Below are 17910 nucleotides of genomic sequence, written 5' to 3'. Positions count from 1 at the left end.
TGCACCAGGCCCGGCTCCCCGGCCCGCGGAGACTCGATTTACCCCGGGGGTTAAATCACAGAACCACAGCCTGGGCTGGGCTGGGCTGGGCTGGGCTGGGAGGGACCCCCCAGGAGTCACAGAGCTCCAACCCCCCTGCCACAGGCAGGGCCACCAGCCTCCAGAACTTTACAGAGACCCCCAGGGATCTATAGGGAGCCCCCAGGGATCTACAGGGACCCCCAAAGCTCTATGGGGCCCCAGAACTTTACAGTGACCCCCAGGGATCTACAGGGACCCCAGAACTTTACAGGGACCCCCAGGGCTTTACAGGGACCCCCCAGAACTTTACAGGGACCCCAGGGCTCTACAGGGAGCCCCCAGGGCTCTATGGGGCCCCAGAACTTTACAGCGACCCCCAGGGATCTACAGGGACCCCCAGAGCTCTATGGAGCCCCAGAACTTTACAGGGACCCCCAGGGATCCACAGGGACCCCCAGGACTTTACAGAGACCCCCAGGGCTCTACAGGGAGCCCCCAGGACTTTACAGGGACCCCCCAGAGCTCTATGGGGCTCCAGAACTTTACAGGAACCCCCAGGGATCTACAGGGACCCCAGAACTTTACAAAGACCCCCAGGGATCTACAGGGAGCCCCCAGGGCTTTACAGGGACCCCCCCAGAGCTCTATGGGGCTCCAGAACTTTACAGGGACCCCAGGGCTCTACAGCGACCCCAAGGGATCTACAGGGACCCCAGAACTTTACAGGGACCCCCAGGGCTTTACAGGGACCCCCAGAGCTCTATGGGGCCCCAGAACTTTACAGCGACCCCCAGGGATCTACAGGGACCCCCAGAGCTCTATGGGGCCCCAGAACTTTACAGGGACCCCAGAGCTCTACAGGGAGCCCCCAAGGAGCTACAGGGACCCCCAGAGCAATATGGGGCCCCAGAACTTTACAGGGACCCCCAGGGATCTACAGGGACCCCCAGAGCTCTAAGGGGCCCCAGAACTTTACAGGAACCCCCAGGGATCTACAGGGACCACCAGAGCTCTATGGGGCCCCAGAACTTTACAGAGACCCCCAGGGATCTACAGGGACCTCCAGAGCTCTATGGAGCCCCAGAACTTTACAGGGACCCCCCAGGGATCTACAGGGAGCCCCCAGGGCTTTACAGGGACCCCCGGAACTTTACAGAGACCCCCATGGATCTACAGGGACCCCCAGGGCTCTATGGGGTCCCAGAACTTTACAGGGACCCCCAGGGATCTACAGGGACCTCCAGAGCTCTATGGGGCTCCAGAACTTTACAGGGACCCCCAGGGATCTACAGGGACCCCCAGGGCTCTATGGGGCCCCAGAACTTTACAGAGACACCCAGAGCAATATGGGGCCCCAGAACTTTACAGGGACCCCCAGGGATCTACAGGGAGCCCCCAGGGCTTTACAGGGACCCCCAGAACTTTACAGAGACCCCCAGGGAACTACAGGGACCCCCAGAGCTCTATGGAGCCCCAGAACTTTACAGGGACCCCCAGGGATCCACAGGGACCCCCAGGACTTTACAGAGACCCCCAGGGCTCTACAGGGAGCCCCCAGGACTTTACAGGGACCCCCCAGAGCTCTATGGGGCTCCAGAACTTTACAGGAACCCCCAGGGATCTACAGGGACCCCAGAACTTTACAAAGACCCCCAGGGATCTACAGGGAGCCCCCAGGGCTTTACAGGGACCCCCCCAGAGCTCTATGGGGCTCCAGAACTTTACAGGGACCCCAGGGCTCTACAGCGACCCCAAGGGATCTACAGGGACCCTAGAACTTTACAGGGACCCCCAGGGCTTTACAGGGACCCCCAGAGCTCTATGGGGCCCCAGAACTTTACAGCGACCCCCAGGGATCTACAGGGACCCCCAGAGCTCTATGGGGCCCCAGAACTTTACAGGGACCCCAGAGCTCTACAGGGAGCCCCCAAGGAGCTACAGGGACCCCCAGAGCAATATGGGGCCCCAGAACTTTACAGGGACCCCCAGGGATCTACAGGGACCCCCAGAGCTCTAAGGGGCCCCAGAACTTTACAGGGACCCCAGGGCTCTACAGGGACCACCAGAGCTCTATGGGGCCCCAGAACTTTACAGCGACCCCCAGGGATCTACAGGGACCCCCAGAGCTCTATGGGGCCCCAGAACTTTACAGGGACCCCCAGGGATCTACAGGGACCCCCAGAGCAATACGGGGCCCCAGAACTTTACAGAGACCCCCAGGGATCTACAGGGACCCCCAGAGCTCTATGGGGCTCCAAAACTTTACAGAGACCCCCAGGGCTCTACAGGGAGCCCCCAGGGATCTACAGGGACCCCCAGAGCTCTATGGGGCCCCAGAACTTTACAGGGACCCCCAGGGATCTACAGGGACCCCCAGAGCTCTATGGAGCCCCAGAACTTTACAGGAACCCCCAGGGATCTACAGGGAGCCCCAGAGATCTATGGGGCCCCAGAACCTTACAGGGACCCCCAGGGATCTACAGGAAGTCCCCAGGGATCTACAGGGACCCCCAGGGCTCTATGGGGCCCCAGAACTTTACAGAGACCCCCAGGGCTCTATGGGGCCCCAGAACTTTACAGGGACCCCGGGGATCTACAGAGACCCCCAGAGCAATACGGGGCCCCAGAACTTTACAGAGACCCCCAGGGATCTACAGAGAGCCCCCAGGGATCTACAGGGACCCCCCGAGCTCTATGGGGCCCCACAACTTTACAGGGACCCCATGGGATCTACAGGGAGCCCCCAGGGATCTACAGGGACCCCCAAAGCTCTATGGGGCACCAGAACTTTACAGGGACCCCCAGGGATATACAGGGAGCCCCCAGGGATCTACAGGGACCCCCAGAGCTCTATGGGCCTCCAGAACTTTACAGGGACCCCCAGGGCTCTATGGGGCCCCAGAACTTTACAGAGACCCCCAGGGCTCTATGGGGCCCCAGAACTTTACAGGGACCCTGGGGATCTACAGAGACCCCCAGAGCAATACGGGGCCCCAGAACTTTACAGGGACCCCAGGGCTCTACAGGGAGCCCCCAGGGCTTTACAGGGACCCCCAAGAGCTCTATGGTGCCCCAGAACTTTACAGAGACCCCCCAGGGCTTTAAAGGGACCCCCAGAGCTCTACGGAGCCCCTGAACTTTACAGGGACCCCCCAGGGATCTACAGGGACCCCCAGAGCTCTAAGGGCCTCCAGAACTTTACAGGGACCCCCAGGGCTCTATGGGGCCCCAGAACTTTACAGGGACCCCCAGGGCTCTATGGGGCCCCAGAACTTTACAGGGACCCTGGGGATCTACAGAGACCCCCAGAGCAATATGGGGCCCCAGAATTTTACAGGGACCCCCAGGGATCTACAGGGACCCCCAGAGCTCTATGGGGCACCAGAACTTTACAGGGACCCCCAGGGATCTACAGGGAGCCCCCAGGGATCTACAGGGACCCCCAAAGCTCTATGGGGCACCAGAACTTTACAGGGACCCCCAGGGATCTACAGGGAGCCCCCAGGGCTTTACAGGGACCCCCAGAGCTCTATGGGGCCCCAGAACTTTACAGGGACCCCCAGGGATCTACAGGGACCTCCAGAGCTCTATGGAGCCCCAGAACTTTACAGGGACCCCCCAGGGATCTACAGGGAGCCCCCAGGGCTTTACAGGGACCCCCAGAACTTTACAGAGACCCCCATGGATCTACAGGGACCCCCAGGGCTCTATGGGGTCCCAGAACTTTACAGCGACCCCCAGGGATCTACAGGGACCCCCAGAGCTCTATGGGGCCCCAGAACTTTACAGGGACCCCCAGGGATCTACAGGGACCCCCAGAGCTCTATGGGGCCCCAGAACTTTACAGTGACCCCAGAGCTCTACAGGGAGCCCCCAAGGATCTACAGGGACCCCCAGAGCTCTATGGAGCCCCAGAACTTTACAGGGACCCCCATGGATCTACAGGGACCCCCAGAGCTCTATGGGGCCCCGGAACTTTACAGGGACCCCAGGGCTCTACAGGGAGCCCCCAGGGCTTTACAGGGACCCCCAGAGCTCTATGGGGCCCCAGAACTTTACAGGGACCCCCAGGGGTCTGTAGGGAGCCCCCAGGGCTTTACAGAGACCCCCAGAGCTCTATGGAGCCCCAGAACTTTACAGGAACCCCCAGGGATCTACAGGGACCCCAGAACTTTACAAAGACCCCCCAGGGATCTACAGAGACCCCCAGAACTTTACAGGGACCCCCAGAGCTCTACAGGGACCAACCCCCCCCAGCTGACTCTGTGGGGTCCCCAGCACCCCAGGGATCGCCTAACACCAGGAGCTGGTCCCAGCTCTGGCACAGGGTGCTGCCCCAGGCGCTCAGCATGAACCTCTCCAGGCCGAGCCCAGCACCGGTGCCGGTGCCGGATGGCTCAGCCCCAACCTGGGGAAGCGTGGCGAGTCCTTCCCAACCACCCCACAGTACCAGCACGTCCGTCTGTCCATCCCTCAGCTCCTTCCAGCCCCGTTCCTCCAGCTTCCTCACCCCCTCATTAAGCCATTTCCTAACGAAGGAAGCGGCCTGGTGCTGGCACAGCCGGTGTCGCGCCGCCAACCCGGCCAGATCCGGAGCCCCGGCACCGCCGCGCATCACCCAGCACCGGAGAAGGATGGTGCCTGGCTCCAGCTCTCCAGGGAGACACCAGCTCCCACAGCCAGTCCCACGGCAGCACCCAGGGAAAGGGGTGCTGCACCCCATCACCGGGACACCCACGCGGCTGAGCCACCCCTCCCCGGGCACCGCCGCTCCCGCTCGGCTCAGGGAGTGGGACCTCCCAAGCCACGTCCCCAAATCCCCACAGTACCCCATGGAAGAGCCAGGGGGGTCCTGGGGAAGAGCCAGGGAGCCTGCCCACCCCTGAGGCCGCCCCGGCTTGGGGTGCACAGCCACCCCTCCCTCCACGCCCACGGCACACGCGGTAGGATGCTGAGTCACGCCGCGACCTCACGCCAAAAGCCGCGTGGTTCCGGTCACACGCGTCCTTCCCCACCCTCACCTACCCAACAGGGGGGGGTGGAGACACCCCCCACCCCGTGACCCCGCTCCCCAGGGCTCAGACACGGGATGGGCTGGCAGGGGACATCCCTGTGCCGCGGGGATGAGCGGCGCCGGAGCCAGCCGGACCAAGGATGGCCGGCGGCACCGCGTCCGGCTTCCCTTCTCTTATTATGTGGTTTTGGTTGTTTCCTGAAGGAAAACCCAACCCCAAGAGCCTGGAGCGGGACCCCTGGGACAAGGGGAAGGCGTCTGGGTGCTGTGGGGATGCTCAGCCCCATCCCTGCCGCGGGGATGCTGAGGGCAGGACTTGGCTGAGCCATCCAGAGCAGTGAAACCAGGATCACGTCCCCAAACTCACCTCCCCATCCCAGTGCTCAGCCCAGATCCAGCTCCACACCAGCATCCAGGGGGCTGGTACCCCCTTATCCCTCCCCCTCTGCACTGGGGTACCCCGGCACGGCAAAACCCACCCCAACACCCCCATTGGGGCTGACCCCCGAGTTACCTCACCGCCTTTCCACTCCTGAAAAAGCTGGGAGAACCCCAAAAGTACCCAGAAACCCCAGAGAGCTGGGAAGGCGACGGTTTCCGAGCTTCCCAGGCAGCTGAACCCTCTCCCAGCTCCTTAAGGATGCACCAGCAGCACTCTGGGGCCTCGGGGTGCTTCAGGATATGTGGTACCCGGTCCAGTACGTGGTCTGAGCCAGCAGTGTGGCCAGGAAGACCAACAGCATCCTGGCTTGTGTCAGACCCAGCAGGGCCAGTGGGGCTGGGGAGGGGATTGTGCCCCTGGACTGGGCACTGGGGAGGCTGCAGCTGGAGTGCTGGGTCCAGTTCTGGGCTCCTCAGCACCAGAAGGACATGTGGGTCCTGGAGCGAGCGCAGAGAAGGGCAACCAGGCTGGGGAAGGGGCTGGAGGGCAAATCCTCTGAGGAGCAGCTGAGGGAGCTGGGGGTGTTGAGCCTGGAGAAGAGGAGGCTGAGGGGAGACCTTCTCCCCACCTCCCCTGCCCTGCCAGGAGGGTGCAGAGAGGTGGGCGATGGTCTCTGCAGCCAGGGGACAGGAGCTGGGCCAAGGGGCAATGGGCTCAAGCTGCCCCAGGGCAGGGTCAGCTCAGCTGGGAGGGCAAAGTTCTTCCCTGGCAGAGTTGTGGGGCTGTGGCACAGGCTGCCCAGGGAGGGGCTGAGTCCCCCCCTGGGGTGTTTCACAGAGGGGAGATGAGGTGCTCAGGGATGGGGTCAGCACAGGACGGGGACGGTTGGACTGGGTGATCCCAAAGGGCTTCTCCAGCCTGGTGACTCTGGGGGTCTGTGGTTCTGTGATACACTCAGCAAGAGCAACACCCCCCACGGCTGGACCAGCGCCGGGGTCGGGCTGTGTCTGGCTGAAGGGAGGATGCTCCACACTGACAGAGCCCGACCTCAGCTCCGGCTGCCCGTGGAATCAGCTCGAGCACCGCGGCGCCGAGCTCAGCCGAGCCCCGTGGGAGCGCTCAGGGGCGAAGCAACCACAGCAGATCCCGGGAATGAGGGATGGGATCTGGGTGTTCCCAGCAGAAAGAGACCCTGGAGGTTTCCTGCTCCATGTCCCGGAGCCGCAGCGGCATTCCCAGGCCGTAGGTATCAGCACCAGATAAGAGCGGCGGCGCCAGCGGCTCGCGCCGTATCTGCCGGAGCCGCGAAGCCGGCACTCCCCCAGCACCCAGAGCCTTGACCTCGGCGCTCCCCCAACGCGCCTCCGGCTCCCTCCCGGCTTTGGGAAGAGAAGGAGCCCTGAGGATCGGGAATGATGGGCTGGGGCAGCTCCGGGTGGAGCCCGAAGGGATCGCGGAACAGGTGGTGTGCCGGTGCCTCTCCACCAAACCCCGCGGCTGGAGGAGGGTGCGGAGGGACGGGGGTCCCTGTGCCACCCCTCTGGGTGCATCCTGAAACCAGCTGGTGAGATTTAGGGAGGCAGCTGGGATGATGCACTTGGCACTGCATCCCGGTTCCCCTGGCACAGCCCTGGCACTGTATCCCAGCTCCCCTGCCATGGCCCTGGTGCTGCATCCCAGCTCCCCTGGCACTGCATCCTGATTACCCTGGCACAGCCCTGGCACTGCATCCAGGCTCCCCTGGCACTGCATCCCGGTTCCCCTAGCACAGCCCCAGTGCTGCATCCCAGCTCCCCTGGCACACCCCTGGCACTGCATCTTGGTTCCCCTGGCATGGCCCTGGCACTGCATCCCGGCTCCCCTGGCACTGCATCCCAGCTCCCCCAGCAGGACCCCAGCACTGCATCCCAGCTCCCCTGGCACACCCCTGGCACTGCATCCTGGTTCCCCTGGCACTGTATCCCAGCTCCCCTGGCACACCCCTGGCACTGCATCCTGGTTCCCCTGCCATGGCCTTGGCACTGCATCCCAGCTCCCCTGGCACTGCATCCTGGTTCCCCTGGCACGGCCCTGACACTGCATCCCGGCTCCCCCTGCACTGCATCCCAGCTCCCCTGGCATGACCCTGGCACTGCATCCTGGTTCCCCTGGCATGGCTCTGGCACTGTATCCCAGCTCCCCTAGCATGGCCCTGGCACTGCATCCTGGTTCCCCTGGCATGGCTCTGGCACTGTATCCCAGCTCCCCTAGCATGGCCCTGGCACTGCATCCTGGTTCCCCTGGCATGGCTCTGGCACTGCATCCCAACTCCCCTGGCACATCCCCGGTGCTGCATCTCAGCTTGCCCACAATTTCCATCAGTGCCAGTGCCTGGGAGGTTCATGGTGTCACCAAAGGGATGCGGCACCCATCCAGCCCCACACATCCCACCAGGAGCCGGGCATCTCACTGGGAGGTGGGCATCCCGACTGGAGCACCAGCAGCTCCGGGGCAGAGGAGACAGGGAAGGGCACCGGTGCTTACTGGGATAGGAAATGGGAGCGACTGGGATCAGTGAGGAGATGGAGAAGGATTTCTGGTGGATCCCGATCCCTGACAGCTTCCCAACCCTCCCTGAGCCCGTCCCTGCTCCCAGAGCCTCCCAGGAATGGTCCATCCCAACCAGCTCTCCAGCCCCCACTCCCTCCTTCCCCAGGGAAGCCAAAACACCTCCCACCCCCATCCCACCACCGCCGAGGTGCCGCGAGAGCCTCACCATAGCAGAAGACAGACTTCATGTGATCCTGCTTGGCCATGCCCAGCATGGGCAGCATGGTCCCCAGGATGGAGTTGAGGAAAGGCACCATTCCAAACACTGGGAAGGACGATGGGAACGGCTCAGGCGCCGCATCCCCAAGGAGCCCGGTTTGGCCACGCCGGAGCTGCCACCGCCGGCGCCGGGTGGGAGCCGAGGGAGCTCTAAGGTGGCAGCTCGCCCTGCTGAGCCCAGGGTGGGGGTCTCTCCACAGCCAGGCTTCACCCCCAGAGCCTTTGGAGCCCCCACTTTCTGGGGGGGGGATGCTCGGGGTGCCAGCAGCTCCGAGTCCTGCGGCAGCCAAGCCGGGAGGCCCAAGCGCCGCATTCCCAAGCCCGGTGCACTCCCAGGAGATGGAGATGAAGATGAAGATGAAGATGAAGATGAAGATGAAGATGAAGATGAAGATGAAGATGAAGATGAAGATGGGGCAAATCAAGAGGAAGGACCCAGGGATGGGGGAGGATCAAGAAGAAGGACCCAGGGGGGGAAAGATGAGGAGGAAGAAGGGGCCAGGGGATGGGGATGGTGGGGATGGGGATGGAGGGGATGGGGATGGTGGGGATGGGGATGGGGATGGAGGGGATGGAGATGGAGGGGATGGGGATGGAGGGGATGGGGATGGAGGGGATGGGGATGGAGGGGATGGGGATGGAGGGGATGGAGATGGTGGGGATGGAGATGGTGGGGATGGGGATGGAGGGGATGGAGATGGAGGGGATGGGGATGGTGGGGATGGGGATGGAGGGGATGGGGATGGTGGGGATGGAGATGGTGGGAATGGGGATGGAGGGGATGGGGATGGAGGGGATGGAGATGGAGGGGATGGGGATGGAGGGGATGGGGATGGAGGGGATGGGGATGGAGGGGATGGGGATGGAGGGGATGGGGATGGAGGGGATGATCAAGAAGAAGGGTCCAGGGCTGGGAGAGGATGAAGAAGGAGCTGGGGTGGGGCGGGGAAAGATGAGGATGAAGAAGGGACCAGGAGGGGGAGGTGAAGATGAGGATGAAGATGAGGATGGGGGGAGGATCAAGAAGGCGGGCCCAGGGCAGGGGGAAGATGATGATGAAGATGAGTCTGGGAGGGGAAGATAAAGATGAAGAAGAAGCTGGACGGGGATGATGATGATGAAGATGAAGAAGGCGCCTGGGGGGGATGATGAAGATGAAGATGGAGCTGGGGGGAGGAGATGAAGATTGAAGATGAAGATGAAGATGAAGATGAAGATGAAGATGAAGATGAAGATGAAGATGAAGATGAAGATGAAGATGAAGGGAGGAGATGAAGGGAGGAGATGAAGATGAAGATGAAGATGAAGATGAAGATGAAGATGAAGATGAAGATGAAGATGAGGATGAAGATGAAGATGAAGGAAGATGAAGGTGAAGATTGAAGATGAAGATGAAGCTGGGGGGAAGAGATGAAGATGAAGAAGAAGCTGGGAGGGGAAGATGAAGAAGGGGCCTGGGGGGAGGAGATGAAGATGAAGATGGAGCTGGGGGAAGGAGAAGATGAAGATGGGTCTGGGAGGGAAGATGAAGAAGAAGCTGGAGGGGGAGAAGGTGAAGATGAAGAAGGGGTGGGAAGGTGAAGATGAAGAAGGGGTGGGAAGGTGAAGATGAAGAAGGGGTGGGAAGGTGAAGATGAAGAAGGCTCTGGGGAAGAAGCCAGCCCCAAGCACGTCACCCCCAGGCGTGTCCCGCCCCGCGCGCGCCGCCGGCTCACCGTTGGCCACGGAGAGGTTGGCGAACGTCTGCACCACGAAGTAGTGGGGCAGGACCCCCGGCTGGAACTTGGTGAGCACCTCCTCCATCACCTTGTTCACGAAGCGCCGGCCCACCGCCACCAGCACATCGCTGGCCGCTTGCTGCCAGTCCCGGATCACCTCCTGCCACGGGCAGAGGGCACCGCGGTGGGACGGGCACCGCGGTGGGATGGGCACTGCGGTGGTGGGATGGGCACTGGGGTGGGACGGGCACCGCGGTGGTGGGATGGGCACTGGGGTGGGACAGGCACTGTGGTGGGATAGGTACTGGAATGGGACAGGCACCGCGGTGGGATGGGCACCACGGTGGTGGGACGGGCACCGCGGTGGGATGGGCGCCACGGTGGTGGGATGGGCACTGAGATGGGACGGGCACTGTGGCGGGACGGGCACCACAGTGGGACGGGCACCGCAGTGGTGGGATAGGCACTGGGATGGGACAGGCACCACGGTGGGATGGACACTGGGTGGTGGGATGGGCACTGAGATGGGACAGGCACCGTGGTGGGACGGGCACCACGGTGGGAAGGGCACCGCGGTGGTGGGATGGGCACTGGGGTGGGACAGGCACCGTGGTGGGATGGGCACTGCGGTGGGATGGGCACCACGGTGGTGGGATGGGCACTGCGGTGGTGGGATGGGCACTGTGGCGGGACGGGCACCAGGGTGTTAGGATAGGTACTGGAATGGGACAGGCACCGCGGTGGGACAGACACCACGGTGGGACGGGCACCACGGTGGTGGGATGGGCACCATGGTGGGACAGGCACCGTGGTGGGACGGGCACCGCAGTGGTGGGATGGGGACTGAGGTGGGACAGGCACTGCGGTGGGATGGGCACCGCGGTGGTGGGATGGGCACTGAGATGGGATGGGCATTGCGGCGGGATGGGCACCACAGTGGGACGGGCACCAGGGTGTTAGGATAGGTACTGGGATGGGACAGGCACCGTGGTGGGATGGGCACTGCGGTGGAACAGGCACCAGGGTGGTGGAATGGGCACTGAGGTGGGACAGGCACCGTGGTGGGATGGGCACCATGGCGGGACGGGCACCGCGGTGGCAGGACAGGCACCAGGGTGGATCGGGCACCGTGGCAGGATGGGTACCATGGCAGGACGGGCATGTGGGTGGGACAGGCACCGCGGCGGGATGGGCACTGGGGTGGGATGGGCACCGCGGTAGGATGGGCACCGGGGCAGCAGATTGGGAACCGGGGTGGGACAGCCACCACGGCAGGATGGGCACCATGGTGGCAGGATGGGCACTGGGGCAGGAGGGACGGGCACCGCGGTGGACTGGGCACCACGCAGTGGGATGGGCACTGGGGCAGTTTGGGCACCGCGGCGGCAGGATGGGCACCGCGGCGGCACCGCAACAGACACCACGACATCCCCAGGAGCCTGTTTCCCCTTCCCAAAAGGACTGTGGGTGCAGCCCAGCTCCCAACACCACGGGGAGCAGGACCTGGGTGCCATCCCGCTGCTCCATCCCGCTCCGACACCCACCCACCCACCCAGGTCCTCTCCAGCACCCAGGTTTGATGCCGCCGCGTACGCGGTGCCGCGCCGGAAGAACCTCCCCCGATGAACCATCCTCTACCCCCCACATCCCCCCCTGAGTCCAGGGGACGGCCCGGAATTAGCCCATCCCTCCCCAGGGAGGGTCCTGGTGCCCGGCACTGCCCCACGGAGCCGAAAGAGCCTGGCTGAGCCCGGCGCCGGCAGGAGCCGGAGCTTCCCGGCCGTACCTTGGACTTGGTCATCTCGTTAGAGGCCAGGAAGATAACGACCTTGGCCGTGCTCTTGTCCAGGAGCGCCATGTTGGTCTTCACCACGGTCTCCATGGCCTTCAGGATGATGACGCGGTGAGGGTAGGCCAGCTGAGAGGGGGTGGGACGGCGGCGGCGGTGAGCCGGGCTGAGGGGTCCTGGCGCTGCCGGGGTGTGCTTCCCATCCCCATCGCCCTTCCCATCCCCATCGCCCTTCCCATCCCCGTTCCCCTTCCCATCCCCGTTCCCCTTCCCATCCCCGTTTCCCCTTCCTGGGATGCACTTCCCATCCCTGCTCCCCTTCCCATCCCCATTTCCCTTCCCACCCCGTTCCCCTTCCCATTCCCCTTCCCACCCTGTTCCCCTCCCCATCCCCATTTCCCTCCCCACCCCTGTTCCCCTTCCCACCCCGTTCCCCTTCCCACCCGTTCCCCTTCCCACCCCTGTTCCCCTCCCCACCCGTTTCCCCTTCCCACCCCTGTTCCCCTTCCCACCCCTGTTTCCCCTTCCCATTCTCCTTCCCACCCCGTTCCCCTCCCCATCCCTGTTCCCCTTCCCACCCCGTTCCCCTTCCCACCCCCATTCCCCTTCCCATCCCCGTTTCCCCTTCCCATTCCCCTCTTCCCTTCCCCATTCCCCTTCCCACCCCGTTCCCCTCCTCATCCTCATTCCCCTTCCCACCCCCATTCCCCTTCCCATTCCCTTCCCACCCCGTTCTCCTTCCCACCCGTTTCCCTTCCCACCCCGTTACCCTTCCCACCCCCGTTCTCCTTCCCATCCCCGTTTCCCCTTCCCATTCCCCTCTTCCCATCCCCATTCCCCTTCCCACCTCTGTTCCCCTCCCCATCCCGTTCCCCTCCCTACCCCCGTTCCCCTCCCCATCCCCTCCCCATCCCCATTCCCCTCCCCATCCCCTCCCCATCCCCATTCCCCTCCCCATTCCCATTCCCCTTCCCATCCCCGTCCCCCTCCCCACCCCGTTCCCCTCCCCACCCCCGTTCCCCTCCCCATCCCCATTCCCCTCCCCATCCCCATTCCCCTCCCCACTCCCGTTCCCCTCCCCATCCCCTTCCCGCCCCGTTCCCCTTCCCACCCCGTTCCCCTCCCATCCCTTCCCACCCCCGTTTCCCCTCCCCACCCCCCTTCCCCTCCCCATCCCCTCCCCACCCCCATTTCCCCTCCCCCACCCCTCTTCCCCTCCCCATCCCCTCCCCATCCCCAATTCCCCTCCCCACCCCCATTCCCCTCCCCACCCCCTTCCCGCCCCGTCCCCCCCGGAGCCGGGGGCACCTTGTCGTGCTGCCGCAGGTACTCGTCGCAGGAGTGGAGGATCTCCTGGGGCTCGGCCTGCCCCAGGGAGCACAGGGCCTTGTGGATCTGCTCCTGCACCAGCGGGTCCTTGTCCGTCGTGGCGTCCATCAGCGTCGTCGCCAGCCCTGAGAGCAGGAGAGACCCAGGGAGGGGCTGAGGGGACCCCGCTGCTCCCCGAGCCCATCGCGAGGGCGAGGAGAACCCCCAGGAGGTGCCCACCCCACAGCTCCCAGTATCCCAAGAGATGATGATCCCACAGCTCCCAGTATCCCAGTAGGTGCCCATCCCACAGCTCCCAGTATCCCAAGAGATGCTGATCCCCACAGCTCCCAGTATCCCAGGAGGTGCTGATCCCAGAGCTCCCAGTATCCCAGGAGGTGCCGATCCCAGAGCTCCCAGTATCCAAGGAGATACCCATCGCACAGCTCTCAGTATCCCAGGAGACGCTGATCCAGAGCTCCCAGTATCCCAGGAGGTGCCCATCCAACAGCTCCCAGTATCCAAGGAGGTGCCCATCCCAGAGCTCCCAGTATCCCAGGAGACACTGATCCCAGAGCTCCCAGTATGCCAGGAGGTGCCCACCCCACAGCTCCCAGTATCCAAGGAGATGATGATCCCCACAGCTCCCAGTATCCCAGGAGACGCTGATCCCAGAGCTCCCAGTATGCCAGGAGGTGCCCACCCCACAGCTCCCAGTATCCCAGGAGATGCTGATCCCCACAGCTCCCAGTATCCCAGGAGACACTGATCCCAGAGCTCCCAATATCCAAGGAGCTGCCAATCCCAGAGCTCACAGCATCCAGAGAGATGCACATCCCAGAGCTCCCAGTATCCGAGGAGGTGCCGATCCCAGAGCTCCCAGTATCCCAGGAGGTGCCCACCCCACAGCTCTCAGTATCCCAGGAGATGCTGATCCCAGAGCTCCCAGTATCCCAGGAGGTGCCGATCCCAGAGCTCCCAGTATCCAAGGAGGTGCCCATCCCACAGCTCCCAGTATCTCAGGAGATGCTGATCCCCATAGCTCCCAGTATCCCAGGAGATGCTGAGCCCAGAGCTCCCAGTATCTGAGGAGATGCCAATCCCAGAGCTCCCAGCATCCGAGTAGGTACCAATCCCAAAGCTCCCAGTATCCTAGGAGGTACTGATCCCAGAGCTCCCAGTATCCAGGAGATGCTGATCCCAGAGCTCCCAGTATCTGAGGAGGTGCCGATCCCTGAGCTCCCAGTATCCGAGGAGATGATGATCCCAGAGCTCCCAGCATCAAAGGAGGTGCCAATTCCAGAGCTTCTGAGCATCCAAGGAGATGCCAATCCCAGAGCTCCCAGTATCCAAGGAGGTCCCGATCCCAGAGCTCCCAGTATCCAAGGAGATGCCTATCCCAGAGCTCCCAGTACCCCAGAAGGTGCTGATCCCAGGGCTTCCAGTATTCCAGGAGATGCTGATCCCAGAGCTCCCAGTATTCCAGCAGATGCAGATCTCAGAGCTCCCAGTATTCCAGGAGGTGAGGATCCCAGAGCTCGTGGCCATCTGAGAACTTGCTAATTCCAGAGCTCCCCGTATCCCAGGAGGTGCCAATCCCAGAGCTCCCGGTATTCCAGGAGGTGAGGATCCCAGAGGTCCCAGTACCAAAGGAGGTGCAGATCCCAGAGGTCCCAGAATCCAAGGAGATGCCCATCCCAGAGCTCCCAGCATCAAAGGAGGTGCCAATCCCACAGCTCCCAGCATCTGAGAAGGTGCCGATCCCAGAGCTCCCGGTGTCCAAGGAGATGCCGATCTCAGACCTCCTGGGTATATTGAAAGGTGCTGATCCCAGAGCTCCCAACATCCGAGGAGGTGCCGATCCCAGAGCTCCTGAGCATCCAAGGAGATGCCAATCCCAGAGTTCCCAGCATCCGAGGAGGTGTCAATCCCAGAGCTCCCAGTATCCAAGGAGGTGTCAATCCAGAGTTCCCAGTATCTGAGGAGGTGCCAAACCCAGAGCTCCCAGTATCCAAGGAGGTCCCGGTCCCAGAGCTCCTGGGCATCTGAGGAGGTGCCCATCCCAGAGCTCCCAGTATCCCAGGAGGTGGATGGAGGAGGAAGATGAAGGAGGAGAAGGATGGATGGATGGAGGAGGAGGATGGATGGATGGATGGATGGATGGATGGATGGATGGAGGAGGAAGGATGGAGGAGGAAGGATGGAGAAGGAGGAGGATGATGATGGAGGAGGATGATGATGGATGGAGGAGGAAGATGGATGGAGGAGGAAGATGGATGGAGGAGGAGGAGGATGGATGGAGGAGAGGAAGATGATGGAGGAGGGGGAGGAAGGATGGAGGAGGGGGAGGAAGGATGGAGGAGGAAGGATGGATGAAGGAGGAGGAGGATGGATGGAGGAGGAGGAGGAAGGATGGAGGAGGAGGAGGAGGATGAAGATTCCCTCCCCAGCTGCCCGGGGTTCCCTGAGGGGACCCGGAGACACGCGGCGGCTCCGAACGCTCCGGCAATTTCCAGCTGAGACGATGCCCGAGATTCATTTCTAGGGCAGGGAGCTGGGGGGGGCACAGAGCTGGGACCCCTCCCCCACCCTGACCCCGACACCCCACTGGGGTGGGGGGGACACAGAGCTGGGGCCCCCCCCCCCCGACCCTGACACCTCACTGGGGGGGGCACAGAGCTGGGACCCCTCCCCCACCCTGACCCCGACACCTCACTGGGGTGGGGGGGACACAGAGCTGGGCTCCCCCCTCCCAACCTGACCCTGACACCCCACCAGGGTGGGGGAGGGGGACACAGAGCCAGGGTCCCCCCTCCCCTCTGACCCCCACACCTCACTGGGGGGGACACAGAGCCACGATCCCCCCTCCCACCCTGACACCCCACCAGGTTGTGGGGAACACCCCGAGCCACCCTCCCCCCAGCACCCCAGGGCTGCAGGAGCACGGAGAGGGGACGCTGTGCCTGGGAGGGATGGAGACCCCCCCCCTCATCCCCAGCAGCCCCCTCCCCAGGCGCAGGACTCACGCCTGAGCCGGGACTCGGCCATGCTGCGCGTCTCCAGCCGCCCCGCCGGCGGCTCCGGGCGGCTCCGGCCGGCTCCGGCCGGCTCCGGGCGGCTGCGGGCGGCTCCGGCCGGCTCCGGGCAGCTCCGGGTGGCTCCGGCCAGCTCCACGCCGGGGGGGCCCTGGGAACCTATTTTTCCCGGGGGGCTGCGCCCCAAAGGAGGAAGCGGGGTGGGCGGGTGCCGCTGGGGGGACGGAGAGGCCGGGGGCGCAGGGGAGACGCCGGCTCCGGGCGGGGACACGGGCAGCGGCTCCGGCTTCGCTTCCATCGGCTCCGGGATGGGGGGGGGGTGGCACCTGCGGAGGGGGGAAGAGGGGATGGAGCACGTGCTGCTCCCGGCGACGCCGACGGCCACCGGGACCGGGAACGGCAGCGCCGGAGCGGCCGCGACGCTGAGCGCTGGGCTGAGCCCTGGGCTGGGCTCCAGAGGGGCTGTCTGAGCCCTGGAGCCCTGGGCTGGGCTCCAGAGGGTCTATGGGAGCCCTGGGCTGAGCTCCAGAGGGTCTATCACAGCCCTGGAGCCCTGGGCTGAGCTCCAGAGGGGCTGTCTGAGCCCTGGGCTGAGCTCCAGAGGGGCTGTCTGGGCCCTGGAGCCCTGGGCTGAGCTCCAGAGGGTCTATCCAAGCCCTGGGCTGGGCTCCAGAGGGTCTATCACAGCCCTGGAGCCCTGGGCTGAGCTCCAGAGGGTCTATCAGAGTCCTGGAGCCTGGAATGAGCTCCAGAGGGTCTATCTGAGCCCTGGAGCCCTGGGCTGAGCTCCAGAGGGTCTATCCAAGCCCTGGGCTGAGCTCCAGAGGGTCTATCACAGCCCTGGAGCCTGGGCTGAGCTCCAGAGGGTCTATCTGAGCCCTGGAGCCTGGGCTGAGCTCCAGAGGGTCTGTCTGAGCCCTGGAGCCTGGGCTGAGCTCCAGAGGGTCTATCACAGTCCTGGAGCCCTGGGCTGAGCTCCAGAGGGTCTGTCTGAGCCCTGGGCTGAGCTCCAGAGGGTCTATCAAAGCCCTGGAGCCTGGGCTGAGCTCCAGAGGGTCTATCAAAGCCCTGGAGCCCTGGGCTGAGCTCCAGAGGGTCTATCAAAGCCCTGGAGCCTGGGCTGAGCTCCAGAGGGTCTATCACAGCCCTGGAGCCCTGGGCTGAGCTCCAGAGGGGCTGTCTGAGCCCTGGAGCCTGGGCTGAGCTCCAGAGGGTCTATCAGAGTCCTGGAGCCCTGGGCTGAGCTCCAGAGGGCTCTCTGAGCCCTGGAGCCTGGGCTGAGCTCCAGAGGGTCTATCACAGCCCTGGAGCCCTGGGCTGAGCTCCAGAGGGGCTCTCTGAGCCCTGGAGCCTGGGCTGAGCTCCAGAGGGTCTATCTGAGCCCTGGAGCCCTGGGCTGAGCTCCAGAGGGTCTATGGGAGCCCTGGAGCCCTGGGCTGAGCTCCAGAGGGTCTGTCTGAGCCCTGGAGCCCTGGGCTGAGCTCCAGAGGGTCTGTCTGAGCCCTGGAGCCCTGGGCTGAGCTCCAGAGGGTCTGTCTGAGCCCTGGAGCCCTGGGCTGAGCTCCAGAGGGTCTGTCACAGCCCTGGAGCCTGGGCTGAGCTCCAGAGGGTCTGTCTGAGCCCTGGAGCCCTGGGCTGAGCTCCAGAGGGTCTATCACAGCCCTGGAGCCTGGGCTGAGCCCCAGAGGGGCTGTCTGAGCCCTGGGCTGAGCTCCAGAGGGTCTGTCTGGGCCCTGGAGCCCTGGGCTGAGCTCCAGAGGGTCTATCCAAGCCCTGGGCTGGGCTCCAGAGGGTCTATCACAGCCCTGGAGCCTGGAATGAGCTCCAGAGGGTCT

General features: G+C 64.0%; 1 protein-coding gene across 1 annotated transcript in view; it reads right to left on the bottom strand.

Moving 5' to 3' along the window:
* The window catches only part of LOC311205737 (maestro heat-like repeat-containing protein family member 1), a gene marked incomplete at its 5' end in the record, with an annotated part of 78676 nt that overhangs the window by 55252 nt on the left and 5514 nt on the right, over nucleotides 1-17910 (bottom strand). Inside the window, 5 exons of the mRNA XM_084280233.1 lie at nucleotides 8173-8271; nucleotides 9941-10103; nucleotides 11730-11861; nucleotides 13041-13186; nucleotides 16067-16401. Of these exons, the coding sequence (XP_084136359.1) occupies nucleotides 8173-8271; nucleotides 9941-10103; nucleotides 11730-11861; nucleotides 13041-13186; nucleotides 16067-16401 (875 nt within the window). The remainder of the gene's footprint in view (nucleotides 1-8172; nucleotides 8272-9940; nucleotides 10104-11729; nucleotides 11862-13040; nucleotides 13187-16066; nucleotides 16402-17910) is intronic.

The sequence above is a fragment of the Gallinula chloropus genome, assembly GCF_964237585.1.
Source record: "Gallinula chloropus genome assembly, chromosome: 2".
NCBI classification, from domain to species: Eukaryota; Metazoa; Chordata; class Aves; order Gruiformes; family Rallidae; genus Gallinula; species Gallinula chloropus.
The sequence above is the reverse complement of the archived record's forward strand: the minus strand, read 5'-3'. Positions and strand labels throughout refer to the sequence as shown.